Source organism: Palaemon carinicauda, chromosome 39 (genome assembly GCF_036898095.1).
Source record: "Palaemon carinicauda isolate YSFRI2023 chromosome 39, ASM3689809v2, whole genome shotgun sequence".
In the NCBI taxonomy this organism is placed as follows: Eukaryota; Metazoa; Arthropoda; class Malacostraca; order Decapoda; family Palaemonidae; genus Palaemon; species Palaemon carinicauda.
Window position 1 is genome coordinate 66,705,045 of NC_090763.1, and position 21,023 is coordinate 66,726,067.

The 21,023-nt window shown below is 40.2% G+C and overlaps 1 protein-coding gene across 4 annotated transcripts in view; it reads right to left on the reverse strand.

The window, feature by feature from the left end:
- Positions 1 to 21,023, reverse strand: part of LOC137631237 (acyl-coenzyme A thioesterase 9, mitochondrial-like) — a 332,677-nt gene that overhangs the window by 16,584 nt on the left and 295,070 nt on the right. For all 4 annotated transcript variants that reach the window (XM_068363016.1, XM_068363017.1, XM_068363018.1 and 1 more), the window contains exons 10-11: positions 7,371 to 7,458; positions 6,667 to 6,817 (exon numbers count right to left, since the gene is read on the reverse strand). In XM_068363016.1, the coding sequence (XP_068219117.1) occupies positions 6,667 to 6,817; positions 7,371 to 7,458 (239 nt within the window). The remainder of the gene's footprint in view (positions 1 to 6,666; positions 6,818 to 7,370; positions 7,459 to 21,023) is intronic.

Genomic DNA, 21,023 nt, shown 5'->3' on the forward strand with positions numbered 1-21,023 from the left:
TCAGATGAGAATTTGCTTCTCTAATCAGAAGCCTGATGTAGTAAGAAACTGAGTTCTTAGACATTGGTAGAGAAGGCTTCTTGATAGCACACCATAAGGCTTCTGATTGTCCTCGTAATGGTTTTGACCTTCTTAGATAGTACTTAAGAGCTCTAACTGGGCAAAGTACTCTCTCCAGTTCGTTCCCCACCATGTTGGACAGGCTTGGGATCTCGAACGACTTAGGCCAAGGACGGGAAGGAAGCTCGTTTTTAGCCAAAAAAAACCGAGCTGCAAGGAACATGTAGCCGTTTCAGATGTGAAACCTATGTTCCTGCTGAAGGCGTGGATCTCACTTACTCTTTTACCTGTTGCTAAGCACACGAGGAAAAGAGTTTTTAATGTGAGGTCCTTAAAAGAGGCTGATTGGAGCGGTTCAAATCCTGATGACATTAGGAACCTTAGGACCACGTCTAGATTCCAGCCTGGAGTGGACAACCGACGTTCCTTTGAGGTCTCAAAAGACCTAAGGAGGTCCTGTAGATCTTTGTTGGAGGAAAGATCCAAGCCTCTGTGGCGGAAAACCGCTGCCAACAAACTTCTGTAACCCTTGATCGTAGGAGCTGATAGGGATCTTACGTTCCTTAGATGTAACAGGAAGTCAGCAATCTGGGTTACATTGGTACTGGTTGAGGAAAACTGCATTGGCCTTGCACCAGCTTCGGAAGACTTCCCATTAAGACTGATAGACTCTGAGAGTGGATGTCGTCCTTGCTCTGGCAATCGTTCTGGCTGCCTCCTTCGAAAAGCCTCTAGCTCTTGAGAGTCTTTCGATAGTCTGAAGGCAGTCAGACGAAGAGCGTGGAGGTTGGGTGTACCTTCTTTACGTGAGGTTGACGCAGAAGGTCCACTCTAGGAGGAAGAGTCCTGGGAACGTCGACCAGCCATTGCAGTACCTCAGTGAACCATTCTCTCGCGGGCCAGAGGGGAGCAACCAACGTCAGCCGTGTCCCTTTGTGAGAGGCGAACTTCTGAAGTACCCTGTTGACAATCTTGAACGGCGGGAATGCATACAGGTTGAGATGGGACCAATCCAGCAGAAAGGCATCCACGCGAACTGCTGCTGGGTCTGGAATCGGAGAACAATACAAGAGGAGCCTCTTGGTCATCGAGGTAGCGAATAGATCTATGGTTGGCTGACCCCACAGGGCCCAAAGTCTGCTGCAAACATTCTTGTGAAGGGTCCACTCTGTGGGGAAGACCTGACCCTTCCGGCTGAGGCGATCTGCCATGACATTCATATCGCCCTGAATGAGCCTCGTTACCAGCGTGAGCTTTCGATCTTTTGACCAAATGAGGAGGTCCCTTGCGATCTCGAACAACTTCCTCGAATGAGTCCCTCCCTGCTTGGAGATGTAAGCCAAGGCTGTGGTGTAGTCGGAGTTCACCTCCACCACCTTGTTAAGCTGGAGGGACTTGAAGTTTATCAAGGCCAAATGAACTGCCAACAACTCCTTGCAATAGATGTGAAGTGTCCTTTGCTCCTGATTCCATGTTCCCGAGCATTCCTGTCCGTCCAGTGTCGCACCCCAGCCCGTGTCCGATGCGTCCGAGAAGAGACGGTGGTCGGAGGTCTGAACAGCCAAAGGTAGACCTTCCTTGAGAAGAATGCTGTTCTTCCACCACGTTAGAGTAGACCTCATCTCTTCGGAAACAGGAACTGAGCCCGTCTCTAGCGTCATGTCCTTTATCCAGTGAGCAGCTAGATGATACTGAAGGGGGCGGAGGTGGAGTCTCCCTAACTCGATGAACAGGGCCAGCGATGAAAGTGTCCCTGTTAGACTCATCCACTGCCTGACTAAGCATCGGTTCCTTCTCAGCATGCTCTGGATGCATTCTAGGGCTTGGAAGATCCTTGGGGCCGACGGACAAGTCCGAAAAGCTCGACTCTGAAGATCCATACCCAAGGAGACAATGGTCTGGGATGGAACGAGCTGAGACTCCTCAAAATTGACCAGGAGGCCCAGTTCCTTGGTCAGATCCATAGTCCATTTGAAAATCTCCAGACAGCGACGACTTGAGGGAGCTCTTAAAAACCAGTCGTCTGACGGAGCCGGACACAAGATCATGATACTGCTGCACAGTCTGTAAACTGTCAATCATGGGCAAGCGAGGAAGTACAGTGACAACCCGAATCTGTCTAGACTGTCTGGGTCGTACAGACAACTCCTTAACGGGTTGCTGAGGTTGCCGCACTGCGTCACAACAAGTCCCTTCTGTTGGTTGTTGAACGTCTTCCCCGTGACACATTGACTCCGTAAACAAAAAATCCTCTAACAAGGACTAAGCTTGGACTGCATGTCATGCAACACAGCTCAAGGTCTATGGGAGTAGGTGTGGTAACAGACGGGATTAGCGGCTGAAGTGTAACCATTACCTTCCCTGTAAGCATGTTATGCTTAAATAAAAGTCCATAAGAGGTTATGCAGCTAAAGGCTCCCTCCAAATGACAGAGTCCTCAAGGGAATATCAGAAGGAGGGAGAAAAGAACTTTCTCATCTACAGGGACCTTATCCTAGAAAAGCTAAGTTCTCTGAGTGAGGGTTCACTGGTGCAAAGCAGCAGACTAGAAGGCAACGTTATGAAACTGCTTGACAGTCTAGTGAGTTGGCAACAACCCAAGATGTGTTGAGAAGCATGCGGTAAGGTATGCAGAGCATGATGTATGCAGAGTATGCTGTATGCAGAGCATGCTGTATGTAGAGCATGTTGTATGCAGAGCATGCTGAATGCAGAGCATGCTGTATGCAGAGCATGTTGTATGCAGAGCATGCTGAATGCAGAGCATGCTGAATGCTGAGCATGTAGTAAGCAGAGCCTGCTGTAAGCAGAGCCTGCTGAAAGGAAAGCAGAGCGTGTGCATGGCGTTTAACATTTCTCAGAAATTCCATGACCAGTGCTAGAGTGCTTTATGCATGCTTGCATGGGGTTTAAACCATGGTATGCTGAACAGCAGAGTCAGAACGAGCTGGAACAACAATAGTGTGGTTTCCTCTTCAAGACTCCGATGAGGGAACACCTGAGGCTCAGTCTGTAAAGGCTGAATAAAAGACAAGCAGAAGGAAGGCGCATGGGTGGAGGAGGCTGACTCCTAGCATGAGTGGTTGAACCCAAGGGTTGCGCTTGCTGAGCGGTTGGCGGAAGCGGAGTAGCAAGTTCCAGTTCCTGTGGTGTGAGCGGAGCGCGATGAGGAAGAGGCTGCGCAGAACAAGGTAAATGTCTCGCAAGCTGAGGCTCCTGAGGCGCAAGGCTAAGGTGTTGTGGTGCTTGCCTTATGGAGGGTTGAGCTCGCTGCAGCAAGAGCTGAGGAAACTGACTCATGGACGGGAGAGGTTGTTGTACCTCAACCGAGTGTTGCATCACTGGTGGAGCAGCAAGTGGAGGCGGAGGAAGAGAGGTATAATCCTCCTGATCCCAATGTAAAGGTTGCCTTAAGAAAGGTGGAGGCTGAACACCACAGGGAACAGCAAACTCAGCACGTGTCTCAACATCGTACGCCTGGCAGGTGGAACTGCTGGCAGGTGGTACTGCGATCAGGCGGAGCGAGTGTAGGTGGAGGGAGTGTAGGCGGAGGCGGAGGAGCAACACTCTCAGCCCGACACTCACGCATCAAGTCCGAAAGCTGTGCTTGCATGGACTGTAGTAGAGTCCACAACATCATACGCCTGGCAGATGGTACTGTGATCAGGCGGAGCGAGTGTAGGAGGAGGGAGTGTAGGCGGAGGCGGAGGAGCAACACTCTCAGCCCGACACTCACTCATCAAGTCCGAAAGCTGTGCTTGCATGGACTGTAGTAGAGTCCACAACATCGTACGCCTGGCAGATGGTACTGTGATCAGGCGGAGCGAGTGTAGGAGGAGGGAGTGTAGGCGGAGGCGGAGGAGCAACACTCTCAGCCCGACACTCACTCATCAAGTCCGAAAGCTGTGCTTGCATGGACTGTAGTAGAGTTCACAACATCGTACGCCTGGCAGATGGTGCTGCGACCAGGCGGAGCAGGTGCAGGCTGGGCGAGCACAGGCGGAGCAGGTGCAGGCTGGGCGAGCACAGGCGGAGCGAGAACAGGTGGAGGGAGTGTAGGCGGAGGAGGAGGTGCAACACTCTCAGCCCGACACTCACGCATCAAGACCGAAAGTTGTGACTGTATGGACTGCAGTAGAGTTAACTTGGGGTCGGTAGACACTAAGTTCTGCTGAGGTAAAGCCTTAACAGCAGAGATCTGTTGTGGCAGAACCTTACTCCTCTTAGGCGGAGTGTAATCAACTGATGACTGAGGAGAGTCAGAGCTAACCCAATGACTGCATTCGGGTTGTGAACTTTAACTTCGTACGTCTGGCATAGGTCTGGACTTAACGTTTAAGAAGTCTTGAGACCTGAGACCAGCGTTACTCTGCCTTTATTTTCTCCCCTAATCTCTTCTGCAGACGAGCAAAATAAGGGCTCAATCGTCTGCGGGTGGGAGTGACGGTCTCGGTAAGACACGCCCACAACCACCGAGAATACTTCTGTGCGCCGATCAAGGCCTGCTGAACCCTTATGCCCTTCGACATTGCTTCTCCCCTGGGCTTGGGAGCTTGCAAGAGGTCCCGGACTGGGAGGACGACTGGCGCGCACAAAAGTACCCTCACGCACTAATCACTTATCACTTTGATTTCTGTTTGCACTTAATTCACTGAACTCGAAACTTTAAGTGGTTTGTACCTGAAATACGCAATTCTATCCTTTCTCAAAGTTAGTAATTGCGAAAACAGAATTACAATGTAACAGAAAAAACTAATGAAAGATAATTCAGTGGTTGGAAAGAGACTAAACACTAGATCACTCTAGAAACGTTTAGTTTCTTCCCCTAAAGAGACTAGGGAGAAGAGCAAAAAACGATAACGACGTTACTCGTACGCCTGGCAGGCTTGAATGAAACGTTTATCCTCTTTCTCCCTCCGTCTCTATCTCTCTCTCTCTCTCTCTCTCTCTTGACTTAGAACCTGAGAGAAGAGCCCAATCATATATATCGTTAAAACATATTATTGTTAAAGGAAAAAAACTGAAAAGTTCCTTTATTAGGATCAAAACCATTAAGTTAAGAAAGAATAAACAAAACGCTAGACACGGTTACTCTTACTGCAACGTGAAACCGTGAACATTCTTTCTCTATCGTAACGATAGAGTGCAAGTTGAACGTTCTGAACGTCAACAACTGCAGAGACAAAACAAAACGTTAGTTCAGCTTTGAAAACAGTACGAGACTGTCAAAGAAAATCTTTCAAACTCTGTGGCGGAAATAGCATAATATGTTAACAGGTAAAACCGAAATGACGGGCTCAAAGTTTATTAACTTCGGTAAAAGACCGCCTACTATTAGGAAGGTCGAATATAAACAAATATAAAAATTAATTTTAATGAGTTTATAATAAAAGGAAGTTAATCGAAGAGGCCTATAAGAGGCGGAGAGATATAAAATAAATCTATAACTTTTGTTAAGCAAAATTAAGAAAGAGAGTCTATACTCTCTTAGACACCAACACTTCCGTCTAAGGGAAGGGTCGGCCATTGAAAAGTGAACGAGAGTTCATACTCTCTCGTCACCAAAATTAATCAAATTAATTCCAAAAGCTAACTAAGCTAATATAGAAGTTTCCAGTAAAGCGACAGCCGAAATCAAAGAGAAATACTTCACCAAAGTCGTGAAAATACTCCAAGAACATAAGCGTATCCCAGAACGTCTTGCCGGAAGCACGACAGAGGAATAATTGAGGAGGTGTCAACAAGAAGTACTTGAGTACCTGGCCACAGGTGGCGCTGGTAATACACCCCCTTCTAGTATTGTGATAGCTGGCGTATCCCTCCATAGAATTCTGTCGGGCAACGGAGTTGACAGCTACATGATTATCGGGTAAGTTTAATATTGAAAAATGTTATATAAAAGTGGAAAAATCCTTTGAAAATATTAATATAGCAAAGTCTTTTACCTCTAAATGATGAGCTTGAATATCAAATATTACTTACATTGTAGTATGAAACTACTTCTCCTTGGTATATTTTTCATAAAACTGATCATATTAATAATTTTCTTTTCACCAAAATATTGAAAAGCATTTACTATTCCTTCAAGAGGATTGGTAACGTCTCTGTCTGGAGTTTGCCAGCTGGGGGTTCGAGTCCCGCTCAGACTTGTTAGTTACTTTATTGTCTGCAACCTTACCCTTCTTGTGAGCTAAGGATGAGGTGTTTGGGGGAGCCTATAGGTCTATCTGTTGAGTCATCAGCAGCCACTGCCTGGCCCTCCCTGGTCGTAGCCTGGGTGGAGAGGAGGCTTGGGCGCTGATCATATAATATATGGTCAGTCTCTAGGGCACTGTCCTGCTTGCTAGGGCAATGTCACCTTTGCACCTCAGGAATACAGTACTGGACAGTATACAGTGATAGTTAACTGCCTCCTAATTTGGCTTTTACCACAAGAAACTGTTTCATAAACATTGGTGCCCCTTAAAAAAAAAAAAAAAAAAAAAAAAAAAAAAAAAAAAAAAAAAAAAAAAAACTCTTCTTGAACACAATTACACGGCTATAATTGATACCATCAATAAAACAAATATCTACATAATATAAATAAGTTAAACTTTCCTACATTACCATCGTATGTGCGAGGCAAAGCCATTGGGACTGGCTTCTCAACTTGAAATGTGAAGTGGAATATGTTTGTGAGATTAATGGCTTCTGTAGCTGGATCCATCACACTGGCTTTTGTGCTTATCTGGATGTGATTTTCGCGACTGTACACAACCTGTAAAGAACAAATAAGTAAAGAATAAAATCAATAAGCAAATGAATAACTTAGCCACATTCTTGCATATTACATAACATCTTTAATCATACTTATTTAAAGATACTTGTTTATAATTCTATACATGAGGAAACAACACTGATGCCCAAAGAAAAATGCAACATATGGTATCTTGGTTGATATGATGTGGCTACTGTACTTAACTAATCATAGCATCAACGGCAAAAATACTATCTACAGTGTGATAAAAAGAATAAGGTTCTAAAAAAAAGGGAAAGGGTAGCATTATATGTTGGTGGATATCTTCTTGTCATAAGCAGATTAAGAAGACTCACTTGAAATAAAAGAAAAAATTTATTTAAAATACAATGAAAAGAATCTTTTAAGCTGGTTCTGAATATCCAAAACTGTAACTAAATGTGCCTTCCATTTTAAATTCGCTGAACATTTGCAGATATTTCTTTGAAAGAGGAAAAAAAACACTTGTTTTGATACCTGGATACAATGCATCTAATAGATTTTAAGGAATGAAAAAGTTAGATAATTTTCTCACCTGAGAACTTAGATAGAGCAGAGAGCCAATCTCCACTGGCCGTCGAAACAAGATGTCGTCTATGTGTAAAATCCTCGGCCTTTGCTTACTACACGGAAGAAACAAACTTTTACTGAAAACCTAAAAATGCTAATATGCAAGAAAGTCTAAATTATCAGACTGCAAAAAATTAAAAACTGTGAATTATTCCCATGTAGTACCAATATAAATTATTATATAAATAATGGAATACAAAACACTGTACTGATTTGTAGTGTAATATTTATGAGTTACTAGGCAGTAATTTAAACCGTTAATACATTTATACAGAAAATCAATATTAGCCTTAGTTATGGTATTATATTTGCAAGCAATAAAATACTACTAACTTAAATTCAATTCCAACACACTATCTAAACAATTTAGAAGTAATAACTGAATCTACAATGAAAATCCAGACTGAAATTCACAACTCTATGATATCTATCATAGAATAGTGAAGTTCCAGCAAATCTTATCTGATATTCTAAATATACTACAATTGTATCTACACTATGCAATAGCAGGCTTCAAATATTCTTCAATTTACATGTTTACTGTAGTACTTATTTGGCAGTATAATAGGTAAACTAGCTTTTAGTGCATTTTCAGCTGGTTCTTAATTACATAACTAGCTTCTCGTATTGTAACAAGCTGGGACTATATTTCTTCTAGATTAAATATATTGCCTTTTTCAAAGAGAGTTGTTCAACATAGCAAAATAAAATTAAAAAGTATACCAACTTCAGAATCACTACCACAACCAAAGTCTAACAATGTGATACAGTACATAATTCTAAAAGCTCGGCAAAGGAATAAAAAACACAGGAGGCAAAATTTCTAGTCATGCAGAAAAAGAAATCTTTGAATAGTATTATGCTTTGACAATTCATCAACCCCTATCAATCCAATATAACACTTAACAGAAAAACTATCAATGATACAGCACATCTGATGAAAACCTTACACAACTTACAATATTAAATACAAATTGAGACCAAAAAGTAAGAGTTTTTTTAATCAACTTGAAAATGACATATAACAACTTATTCCACACATTCTTATCATGAATGGTAATAAATTCTAAAAGGAAAAGGGCTATTAATTAGAAACAATATGAAGTACCGTAGTTAAATAGCAAGATATAGACAAAATAAACAACATGCTAAAACAAATGCAACTAAAATTACAAAATAAGACAGCACTGAAAAAGATTTGTATACTAAGGATTTTTTTTTCTTTTTGTTATATGCGGTTAATGAGCCGGTATGTTATTTAAAGCCTAAATTCATATATAAAAAAATCTAAATCTAAATGCAAAGGGAATCTGGTTTTCAAGACTACTCTTAAAGAGAAACTAAAATTAAGACCCCAATGGGCAACTTAGCATAATCTTCTAGGTTGAGTATAGAAACAGTCATGAACACTATCTCATGTGGAAAGTATGTTAACAGTTATAGTAAATAAAGAAAAAATTTATAGGATGGGAACAGGTGTGATCCATGTAGAATCGTATCAATAGCAAATGTGAATTATAAATAATTTATTTTTAAAGTAAAAGAAATATTTTTTCCTGATATGAGTCATAAACATCAAGGGTTATTTGATTCTAGAATGGCTTTCTATTGAAAAAACATTTAATATTGTGGAAATCAATATGAAGAAAGGTGGGTTAATGTATCAAGCCAAAAAGTTTTTCTGCCATAATTCTTATACAGTAGTTTATTACGATTTACCAGTAGAGAGACAGACAGTCCTCCACTTATGAACTTTTAATGTATAAACTCAACATTTGACAAAGACCTAAACTTTAAAGTATTTAAAGGAGCTGAATAGAACACCAAAATCATATAACTTTGGAAATCTTATTTCCACAACATTTACCAAGAGCTTTTTAGATTTGATTAATCATAAATAATCTTTTATAACAGCAACAGCTCTAAATTCTAAAACTCTACTCTGAGGAATGACGAGATCAAAGAGCCTTTAACTTATTACTTTAGGCTACATAGTAGCCAGTTTGTAACAGACTTTCATGTATACACGATAATAGTATCAAAGGCCCTAACCCAAAGACTGGGAAATTAAAATAGTTCTGACAGCTTCTCCCAAACTCCCAGTAATTTTGTGTTCAGAAATTTCTTCATGTCCATTTGTGTGCTTCAATAAATGTAATAAATAATTATTCTCTTTCATTGTCCTCTTATTTCATATTCAATGTATTTTTTCTACTCTTCTTTTTTCTTTCCATCTTCTGAACTTAAGATAGCAACATTAGCTATAATAAATATATATCATCACTTCTGTTGAAGTCCTGTGAAAGCACACTGCTTGTGAAAGCATGTACTTCCTCATCAGGTAGAAATCAGTCCAAGCAAAACTGTGTGTACTAGTCAGCATTGTGCAAAATTAATCAATTATAATTAAAATATATCAAAATTTTGATACAGCATACCAGTAGGTGGCATAATATATCAATAAAAATTAAGAGTCCATAAGTGAAGGTTGCTCTTGACAACAAGTTATTAACTGGCACATAGTCAATTTAATAATGCATAGGAATAGTGAAAAAGTGGAGCACAATTCTCACTGTGATAACTGATGAGAGTACAGAATTAGGTATATCCTGTCACGTGAAATTGACAATGTCCCTCTACATGCAAACATAGTCCTAGTACTGTATTGTATCGAAGCACAAGCTACAGTAAGTTTGGTTAGTGAGATTTTAAAAATAAGAACAGGCTCTTTATTCTGCGTCTCAAACAAAATATTTGAAGAGGGGCATGAAAACCTAAAACTCTACTTTGACAACAACCATAAAAACATCTAAAGCTTCATATACAGTATCTATAGAATATTAGGTACATTCCTAGGACCATGTGCTATTTAACTTGGCCTAACCAAAAGAATTATAACAGGCTCAAATGCTGAGATAATCATTTGAACAAAACTTTTCTAGAAGTAAATTACCACTTGCGACACATCTTGTAAAAAAATCCTTTCCATAAATGTTTATACTTGGTTAATTTTATATCAAACACTCAATTTAAAGGCAGTTTTACTGTTCTCGAAATAACAAGGATTAATTTAATAACATGATCAGAATAAAAACTATCATTTCTTATTTCCCAAAGTTTACCCTGCAATAATTGAAACATATTCTACTTTTCTCTTTTGATAATGATTAATGGTCTTTGAGCCTGCACAATATTTAACACAACCGATTCTAACGTTTGTTCTTAGAACGTGCTACTGACTGAGTGTGTGAAGAATGAATAATGTAATTGGCCCACAACTTATGTGATAATTATTCTTGATATTTTGTTGTTATGTAATCAGATCTTGATGCTTCTGTAAAAGATAATAATCATGAAATAGGGAAATGAGACAGTCAGGACTAGTCTAAACTTACTGATATTTCCTAGATTTTTTGTTATCAATTAACTAATCTGAATTTATTTTGTTTACTATAAATTATAAAAAAAAATATACGGTACTTTTGCTAATGATAATCAATATGCCATAAAAGTTTAGAATTGTAATGAACTTGCATTTTTGTGGTCACAAACAATACAACGAAAGTAAAATAATGTACTACATAAATTGTGGGAACATACATATAGGTTCTCTTGTTCTCTCTTGTATCATTACACTATTAACCTGAAGACCGCAGAAACAAAAAATACTTATGCAAAGCAAAATGTTGTGGTGGCCTGGTGGTAGCATCCTTGCCTGGTGATCGCCAGACTGGGGTTCGAGTCCCGCCCAAACTCATTAGTTCCGTTGGTCGCTGCAATCTCACCATCATTGTGAGCTAAGGAGGGGGGGGGGTTTGGGGGAGCCTATAGGTTTATCTGCTGAGTCATCAGCAGCCATTGCCTGGCCCTCCTTGGTCCTAGCTTGGTTGGAGGGGGGGCGTGGGCGCTGATCATATGTGTATATGGTCAGTCTCTAGGGCATTGTCCGGCATGATACGGCAATATCACTGTCCCTTGCCTCTGCTATTCATGAGTGACCTTTAAACCTTTAAATCAAACAGCAAGTAACCACAAAGGTAACAAAAGAACAAAGTAATGATGAACAATTAATCCCGAAAACATAATTTCCTTTAAAAACATATTAGTAATACAGGTCATTAAAGGTAGTACTGTAATCAATATCTGGCAAATCAGTGACATAAAAGTCCATGTAGCTCCTCCTAGTATAAACAAATATCCAAACAACTACATACAGCAGGAACTTCAAATGAAAGTGCATTATAGGAGTAGTAATTTCAATATTCTGCCAACTACATTACTCATTCCTGTGGGATTAAAATAAAGTTCTTACATGGCCCATTATGTGTCATCTTTCTAATACAATTTACATATTAATGAGACAGGCTAGATGACTCCTCATGCAATTGTAAGAAATTCATTGTCATGAAGACTACTAAGTACTGTATCTTACACACATCCAATTGTTCAGATTTTGAAATTACATTAAATGGAATGGAAACTTGGTCTCAATGCAATAAGTTTAACTACTGGAACAACTAAACAATTCCAAAAGAATATTCATCTTCCTTGAAGGATTTATAGTGTTACTTCCAATTCCACATTTATGAGCCAATCTTTAATTATTTATAGAGCTCTATTGAGGTCTCACTTCATATGGAAGAGAAAGAGAAAGGCATTTCGAGGGATGGTGATTATTTAGAATATGTGATTTAAGAGAGGAATAAAATAGATCCAGTTTGTTGCTATGGACTATTCATTTATTTTTATAAAATAATTTCTAAACTTCTCTGATACGAGTTAGAGTTTGGCATCAAAGGATAAAGTAGAATAAGATGGATACCATATTCTGTATTATAGATGTCCCTTTTTTCTTGACAGCGTCACTAAGGATATTTACTTTGGCTGCAATGTTCCTAGCTATAGTAGCTATTGAAAACTCTCTCTGAGTGTATATAATAGGGTGGCCTCGGCCAGGGCAGTTTCAGCTTATCTGGATTCTTGTGGTTGTTGTGAGGAAGTGTAGATACCGAAGATGCCCAAAAAATATAAATAACCATCTTGGGAGTTCTATAAAATAAGAAACTGAAAACCACTCCTCTTGTACTATTTTGAGATGGTGATTATTGCACAGTACTGTACATCAAAAGATAATACAAAAGAACAGAAAAAACTCTATACTGTCTTCTGGGTGCAAAACATGGTTACACAAAATCACCCAAAGGTGAAACAGCAAAAAAACCAGTATGATGGATTGATGGATACTATGGTATACAGTTTTGACAATCTTCATCTCTCTATTTGGTTGGGGAAAATCATTACTAACACCCTTCATGCAACAGCCTTTCCTGATAAGCATTAATGAAAAAAGCAAACGTGACACAAAAGTGCTCCAGAGCAAAGCCTAAACCTTGATTTGACACAGATTGATTGGTTGATTGATTAGAAGTTATCTGGCATCTTGACATCTAAAGTCATTAGAGCAGAATTTGACCCAGAAGAAGATAAGTACAGTATTCTTATCATCAGGCAATCACTGGTTGCCGAAGGTAACTGAAGTTGTTGGCTAAATTGATACATCAATAAACTTCTCTGCCTAACAGAGGATGATATGACATTAGGGTAATTGCAAACACTTAGTTCCTCATAACTTTACATTATATCATATACCTTTCTTTTGCATCAGCCTTTAGAACTCCACCTCCTGATTGTAATTTTATTCCCTGTGTCTTTTTTTACCCTTTTTATATTGATTCTTTTTCTAATTTTATTTCCTTTGTCCTCAGACTTTGTCTTCATATTGATTTTTTTCTGATTTTACTTCTCTCGTCCTCAGACTTTGTCTCCATATTGATTTTTTTCTGATTTTACTTCTTTCGTCCTCAGACCTTGTCTTCATATTGAATCTTTTTCTGATTTTACTTCTCTTGTCCTTTTGTCTTCATATTGATTTTTTCCTAATTTTACTTCTCTTGTCCTCGGACTTTGTCTTCATAATGATTATTTTTCTGATTTTACTTCTTTTGTCCTCAGACTTTGTCTTCATATTGATTTTTTTCTGATTTTACTTCTCTCGTCCTCAGACTTTTGTCTTCATATTGATTTTTTCTGATTTTACTTCTCTCGTCCTCACCCTTTGTCTTCATATTGATTTTTTTCTGATTTTACTTCTTTCGTCCTCAGACCTTGTCTTCATATTGATTCTTTTTCTGATTTTACTTCTCTTGTCCTTTTGTCTTCATATTGATTTTTTCCTAATTTTACTTCTCTTGTCCTCAGACTTTGTCTTCATATTGATTCTTTTTCTGATTTTACTTCTCTTGTCCTCAGACTTTGTCTCCATATTGATTTTTTTCTGATTTTACTTCTTTCGTCCACAGACCTTTTTTCATATTGAATCTTTTTCTGATTTTACTTCTCTTGTCCTTTTGTCTTCATATTGATTTTTTCCTAATTTTACTTCTCTTGTCCTCAGACTTTGTCTTCATAATGATTCTTTTTCTGATTTTACTTCTCTTGTCCTCAGACTTTGTCTCCATATTGATTTTTTTCTGATTTTACTTCTTTCGTCCAAAGACCTTTTTTCATATTGAATCTTTTTCTGATTTTACTTCTCTTGTCCTTTTGTCTTCATATTGATTTTTTCCTAATTCTACTTCTCTTGTCCTCAGACTTTGTCTTCATATTGATTCTTTTTCTGATTTTACTTCTCTTGTCCTCAGACTTTGTCTCCATATTGATTTTTTTCTGATTTTACTTCTTTCGTCCACAGACCTTTTTTCATATTGAATCTTTTTCTGATTTTACTTCTCTTGTCCTTTTGTCTTCATATTGATTTTTTCCTAATTTTACTTCTCTTGTCCTCAGACTTTGTCTTCATATTGATTCTTTTTCTGATTTTACATCTCTTGTCCTCAGACTTTGTCTCCATATTGATTTTTTTCTGATTTTACTTCTTTCGTCCTCAGACCTTTTTTCATATTGAATCTTTTTCTGATTTTACTTCTCTTGTCCTTTTGTCTTCATATTGATTTTTTCCTAATTTTACTTCTCTTGTCCTCAGACTTTGTCTTCATAATGATTATTTTTCTGATTTTACTTCTTTTGTCCTCAGACTTTGTCTTCATATTGATTTTTTTCTGATTTTACTTCTCTTGTCCTTTTGTCTTCATATTGATTTTTTCCTAATTCTACTTCTCTTGTCCTCAGACTTTGTCTTCATATTGATTCTTTTTCTGATTTTACTTCTCTTGTCCTCAGACTTTGTGTTCATATTGATTTTTTCCTAATTCTACTTCTCTTGTCCTCAGACTTTGTCTTCATATTGAATCTTTTTCTGATTTTACTTCTCTTGTCCTTTTGTCTTCATATTGATTTTTTCCTAATTCTACTTCTCTTGTCCTCAGACTTTGTCTTCATATTGATTCTTTTTCTGATTTTACTTCTCTTGTCCTCAGACTTTGTGTTCATATTGATTTTTTCCTAATTCTACTTCTCTTGTCCTCAGACTTTGTCTTCATATTGAATCTTTTTCTGATTTTACTTCTCTTGTCCTTTTGTCTTCATATTGATTTTTTCCTAATTCTACTTCTCTTGTCCTCAGACTTTGTCTTCATATTGATTCTTTTTCTGATTTTACTTCTCTTGTCCTCAGACTTTGTCTTCATATTGATTTTTTCCTAATTCTACTTCTCTTGTCCTCAGACTTTGTCTTCATATTGAATCTTTTTCTGATTTTACTTCTCTTGTCCTTTTGTCTTCATATTGATTTTTTCCTAATTCTACTTCTCTTGTCCTCAGACTTTGTCTTCATATTGATTCTTTTTCTGATTTTACTTCTCTTGTCCTCAGACTTTGTCTTCATATTGATTTTTTTCTGATTTTACTTCTTTCGTCCTCAGACCTTTTTTCATATTGAATCTTTTTCTGATTTTACTTCTCTTGTCCTTTTGTCTTCATATTGATTTTTTCCTAATTTTACTTCTCTTGTCCTCAGACTTTGTCTTCATAATGATTCTTTTTCTGATTTTACTTCTCTTGTCCTCAGACTTTGTCTCCATATTGATTTTTTTCTGATTTTACTTCTTTCGTCCACAGACCTTTTTTCATATTGAATCTTTTTCTGATTTTACTTCTCTTGTCCTTTTGTCTTCATATTGATTTTTTCCTAATTTTACTTCTCTTGTCCTCAGACTTTGTCTTCATAATGATTATTTTTCTGATTTTACTTCTTTTGTCCTCAGACTTTGTCTTCATATTGATTTTTTTCTGATTTTACTTCTCTTGTCCTCAGACTTTGTCTTCATAATTTAAATTTTTTTTTTTTTTCCTTCTACATTACATTTAAACTGCTGTTTGATTTTGGATTTATCATAGCTACAACAGATCTTAATTCATCAGGGGCTTGTTTGAGCCCCGTACCAAGGCAAATCAAGAAACCTTTGGAAGGTTTAAGACATCTGCATTAACTATGTAGAGGGCACACATGCCTCAATAATTAATTTCACTCTTTGATTACTCTTACTGCAAATGTTTAACCAGAACACAAGTACAAAAATTTGACTTTTACGAAGTTGGCCTGAACGGTTTATTGCTATTGTAAAAAGTTGAAAATCATAGCCGTACATCATAACCATTACAAAGTATAAATCTAAAACTGTAATTGGCTTGATTAAAAATGAAGATGACTCTGTCAGAGTCTTTCATTTCCTTTAAGGCTGAAATTGTCAATTACTGCTGAGTGAAATTAGGATAATTACATGCGCTATGTTCTCTATGTGCTGGAACTAGCTCAAGAGAGGTGGCTGTACAGTTACTAGCTATGTAATAGGTGTACTAAAATTCAAAGGGAATGGCATTCACATCTTACAAAGAATTCTGTTGATTTTCTTCAAGCTGCAACGGACACTCATGTAATTTGGTATCACGACGAGATGCTTTCAATCTATGTTACAACTGGGTGCAAACCAAAAGCAGTAAACATAAGGTTCCTTCTTAATTGAATCAGTGCCTATAACAAACAATATAACACTAAAGTAATTCCTGATATGAAAATGGATCTAATTAATCTATATAGTGGGAACCATGAAATAGCTAGAAATGGGAAATATAAACTCCTGATGGTTGTCTAATAACAAAATCTGTTGGTTGATGAAAACTAAGAGGAGTTGCTAACAGCTCCCTATCACTTGTCTTCACAGAATGTTTTTTATATTTCCCTACAATTTCCTCTTTAGAAATTATTGCTATCATTCCTCTGATCTAGTCTTTCCAATATAACAAGTGAAACACTTGATTGATTGATTAATTTAGAGTTTTCTGGCATCCTGATATCTAATGTCATTGAATTGAATGTCTCTTAGCACTTTGAAATGCCGAATTTTGTTCACCATCAACACCGATTAAAAATGTTATTTTCATTAGTAAAATAAATTTTTGAATATACTTACCCGATAATCATGTAGCTGTCAACTCTGTTGCCGACAGAAATCTATGGTCGGGATACGCCAGCGATCGCTATACAGGTGGGGGTGAACACAACAGCGCCATCTGTGGTCAGGTACTCCAGTACTTCTTGTCAACACCACCTCAATTTTTTCCTCGGTCCACTGGTTCTCTATGGGGAGGAAGGGTGGGTCAATTAAATCATGATTATCGGGTAAGTATATTCAAAAATTTATTTTACTAATGAAAATAACATTTTTCAATATTAATCTTACCCGATAATCATGTAGCTGATTCACACCCAGGGTGGTGGGTGGAGACCAGCATACATGTTAACAAAGAAGCTAAGTATCCCGTATTTTATTTTATTAGTTATTCAAAAATAACATAAAATAAATAAGTACCTGGTAAGGAAGACGACTTGAACCATTACTCTGCCTTTATTAAGTACGTCTTCCTTACTGAGCATAGCGGTCCTCTTAGGATGCTGAACGACTCTTAGGTGCTGAAGTATAAAGGGCTGCAACCCATACTAAAGGACCTCATCACAACCTTTAACCTCGGCGCTTCTCAAGAAAGAATTGACCACCCGCCAAATCAACAAGGATGTGGAAGGCTTCTTAGCCGACCGTACAACCCATAAAAAGTATTCAAGAGAAAGGTTAAAAGGGTTATGGGATTATGGGAATGTAGTGGCTGAGCCCCCGCCTACTACTGCATTCGTTGCTACGAATGGTCCCAGGGTGTAGCAGTTCTCGTAAAGAGACTGGACATCTTTGAGATAGAATGATGCGAACACTGACTTGCTTCTCCAATAGGTTGCATCCATAACACTCTGCAGAGAACGGTTCTGTTTGAAGGCCACTGAAGTAGCCACAGCTCTCACTTCATGTGTCCTTACCTTCAGCAAAGCAAGGTCTTCTTCCTTCAGATGAGAATGTGCTTCCCTAATCAGGAGCCTGAATAGGTAAGAAACTGAGTTCTTAGACCTTGGAAGAGAAGGCTTCTTGATATCACACCATAAGGCTTCTGATTGTCCTCGTAAAGGTTATGACCTTTTTAGATAGTACCTAAGAGCTCTAACTGGGCAAAGTACTCTCTCCAGTTCGTCCCCCACCAAGTTGGACAGGCTTGGGATCTCGAACGACTTAGGCCAAGGACGTGAAGGAAGCTCGTTTAGCAAAAAACCGAGCTGCAAGGAACATGTAGCCGTTTCAGATGTGAAAACTATGTTCCTGCTGAAGGCGTGGATCTCACTTACTCTTTTAGCTGTTGTCAAGCACACGAGGAAAAGAGTTTTTAATGTGAGGTCCTTAAAAGAGGCTGATTGGAGAGGTTCAAATCTTGATGACATAAGGAACCTTAGGACCACGTCTAGATTCCAGCCTGGAGTGGACAACCGACGTTCCTTTGAGGTCTCAAAAGACCTAAGGAGGTCCTGTAGATCTTTGTTGGTGGAAAGATCCAAGCCTGTGTGGCGGAAAACCGCTGCCAACATACTTCTGTAACCCTTAATCGTAGGAGCTGAAAGGGATCTTACGTTCCTTAGATGTAACAGGAAGTCAGCAATCTGGGTTACAGTGGTACTGGTTGAGGAAACTGCATTGGCCTTGTACCAGCTTCGGAAGACTTCCCCTTTAGACTGATAGACTCTGAGAGTGGATGTCCTCCTTGCTCTGGCAATCGCTCTGGCTGCCTCCTTCGAAAAGCCCCTAGCCCTTGAGAGTCTTTCGAAAGTCTGAAGGCAGTCAGACGAAGAGCGTGGAGGTTTGGGTGTACCTTCTTTACGTGAGGTAGACGTAGAAGGTCCACTCCTAGAGGAAGAGTCCTGGGAATGTCGACCAGCCATTGCAGTACCTCTATGAACCATTCTCTCGCGGGCCAGAGCGGAGCCAACCAACGTCAGCTGTGTCCCTTTGCGAGAGGCGAACTTCTGAAGTACCCTGTTGACAATCTTGAACGGCGGGAATGCATACAGGTCGAGATGGGACCAATCCAGCAGAAAAGCATCCACGTGAACTGCTGCTGGGTCTGGAATCGGAGAACAATACAACGGGAGCCTCTAGGTTATCGAGGTAGCGAACAGATCTATGGTTGGCTGACCCCACAGGGCCCAAAGTCTGCTGCAAACATTCTTGTGAAGGGTCCACTCTGTGGGGATGACCTGACCCTTCCGGCTAAGGCGATCTGCCATGACATTCATATCGCCCTGAATGAACCTCGTTACCAGCGTGAGCTTTCGATCTTTTGACCAGATGAGGAGGTCCCTTGCGATCTAGAACAACTTCCACGAATGAGTCCCTCCCTGCTTGGAGATGTAAGCCAAGGTTGTGGTGTTGTCAGAGTCCACCTCCACCACCTTGTTAAGCTGGAGGGACTTGAAGTTTATCAAGGCCAGATGAACCGCCAACAGCTCCTTGCAATAGATGTGAAGTGTCCTTAGCTCCTGATTCCATGTTCCCGAGCATTCCTGTCCGTCCAAAGTCGCACCCCAGCCCGTGTCTGATGCGTCAGAGAAGAGACGGCGGTCGGGTTTCTGAACAGCCAAAGGTAGACTTCCTTGAGAAGAAAGCTGTTCTTTCACCACGTGAGAGTAGACCTCCTCTCTTCGGAAACAGGAACTGAGACCGTCTCTAGCGTCATGTCCTTTATCCAGTGAGCCGCTAGATGATACTGAAGGGGGAGGAGGTGGCGTCTCCCTAACTCGATGAACAGGGCCAGCGATGAAAGTGTCCCTGTTAGACTCATCCACTACCTGACTGAGCATCGGTTCCTTCTCAGCATGCTCTGGATGCATTCTAGGGCTTAGTAGATCCTTGGGGCCGACGGAAAAGCCCGAAAAGCTCGACTCTGAAGATCCATACCCAGGTAGACAATGGTCTGGGATGGGACGAGCTGGGACTCCTCAAAATTGACCAGGAGGCCCAGTTCCTTGGTCAGATCCATAGTCCATCTGAGAATCTCCAGACAGCACGACTTGTGGGAGCTCTTAAAAGCTAGTCGTCTGACGGAGCCGGACACAAGATCATGGTACTGCTGCACAGTCTGTGAACTGTCAACCATGGGGAAGCGAGGAAGTACAGCGACAACCCGAAGCTGTCTAGACTGTCTGGGTCTTACAGACAACTCCTTATCGGGTTGCTGAGGTTGCCGCACTGCGTCACAACAAGTCACTTCTGTTGGTTGTTGAACGTCTTCCCAGTGACACACTGACTCCGTAAACAAAAAAAAAAAAAATCCTCTAACAAGGACTAAGCTTGGACTGCATGTCTTGCAACAAAGCTCAAGGTCTATGGGAGCAGGTGTGGTAACAGACGGGGTTAGCGACTGAAGTGGAACCATTACCCTCCCTGGAAGCATGTTATGCTTAAATAAAAGTCCATAGGAGGCTAAGCAGCTAAAGGCTCCTCTCCAAATGACAGAGTCCTCAAGGGAATATCAGAAGGAGGGAGAATAGAACTTTCTCATCTACAGGAACCATATCCGAGAAAAGCTAAGTTCTCTCAGTGAGGGTTTCACTGGTGCAATGGCAGCAGACTAGAAGGCAACGTTATGAAACTGCTTGACAGTCTAGTGAGTTGGCAACAACCAAAGATGTGTGACTGAGGAGCATGCGGTAAGGTATGCAGAGCATGCTGTATGCAGAGCATGCTGTATGTAGAGCATGCTGTAAGGTAAGCAGAGCATGTTGCATGGCGTGCGGCTTATGCTGCATGGGATGAGGCTCATGCTGCATGGGATGAGGCTCATGCTGCATGGTATGAGGCTCATGCTGCATGGGATGAGGCTCATGCTGCAAGGGATGAGGCTCATGCCGCATGCGTTGAGGAGGATGCCGCATAGTATGAGGCTCCTGCCTCATGGGTTGAGGCGGTTGCCGCATAGCATGAGGCTCCTGCCTCATGGTTTGAGGAGGATGCCGCATAGCATGAGGCTCCTCATAGCATGAGACTCCTGCCTCATGGGTTGAGGAGGATGCCGCATAGCATGAGGCTCCTGCCTCATGGGTTGAGGAGGATGCCGCATAGCATGAGGCTCCTGCCTCATGGGTAGAGGAGGTTGCCGCATAGCATGAGGCTCCTGCCTCATGGGTTGAGGAGGATGCCGCATAGCATGAGGCTCCTCATAGCATGAGGTCCCTGCCTCATGGGTTGAGGAGGATGCCGCATAGCATGAGGCTCCTCATAGCATGAGG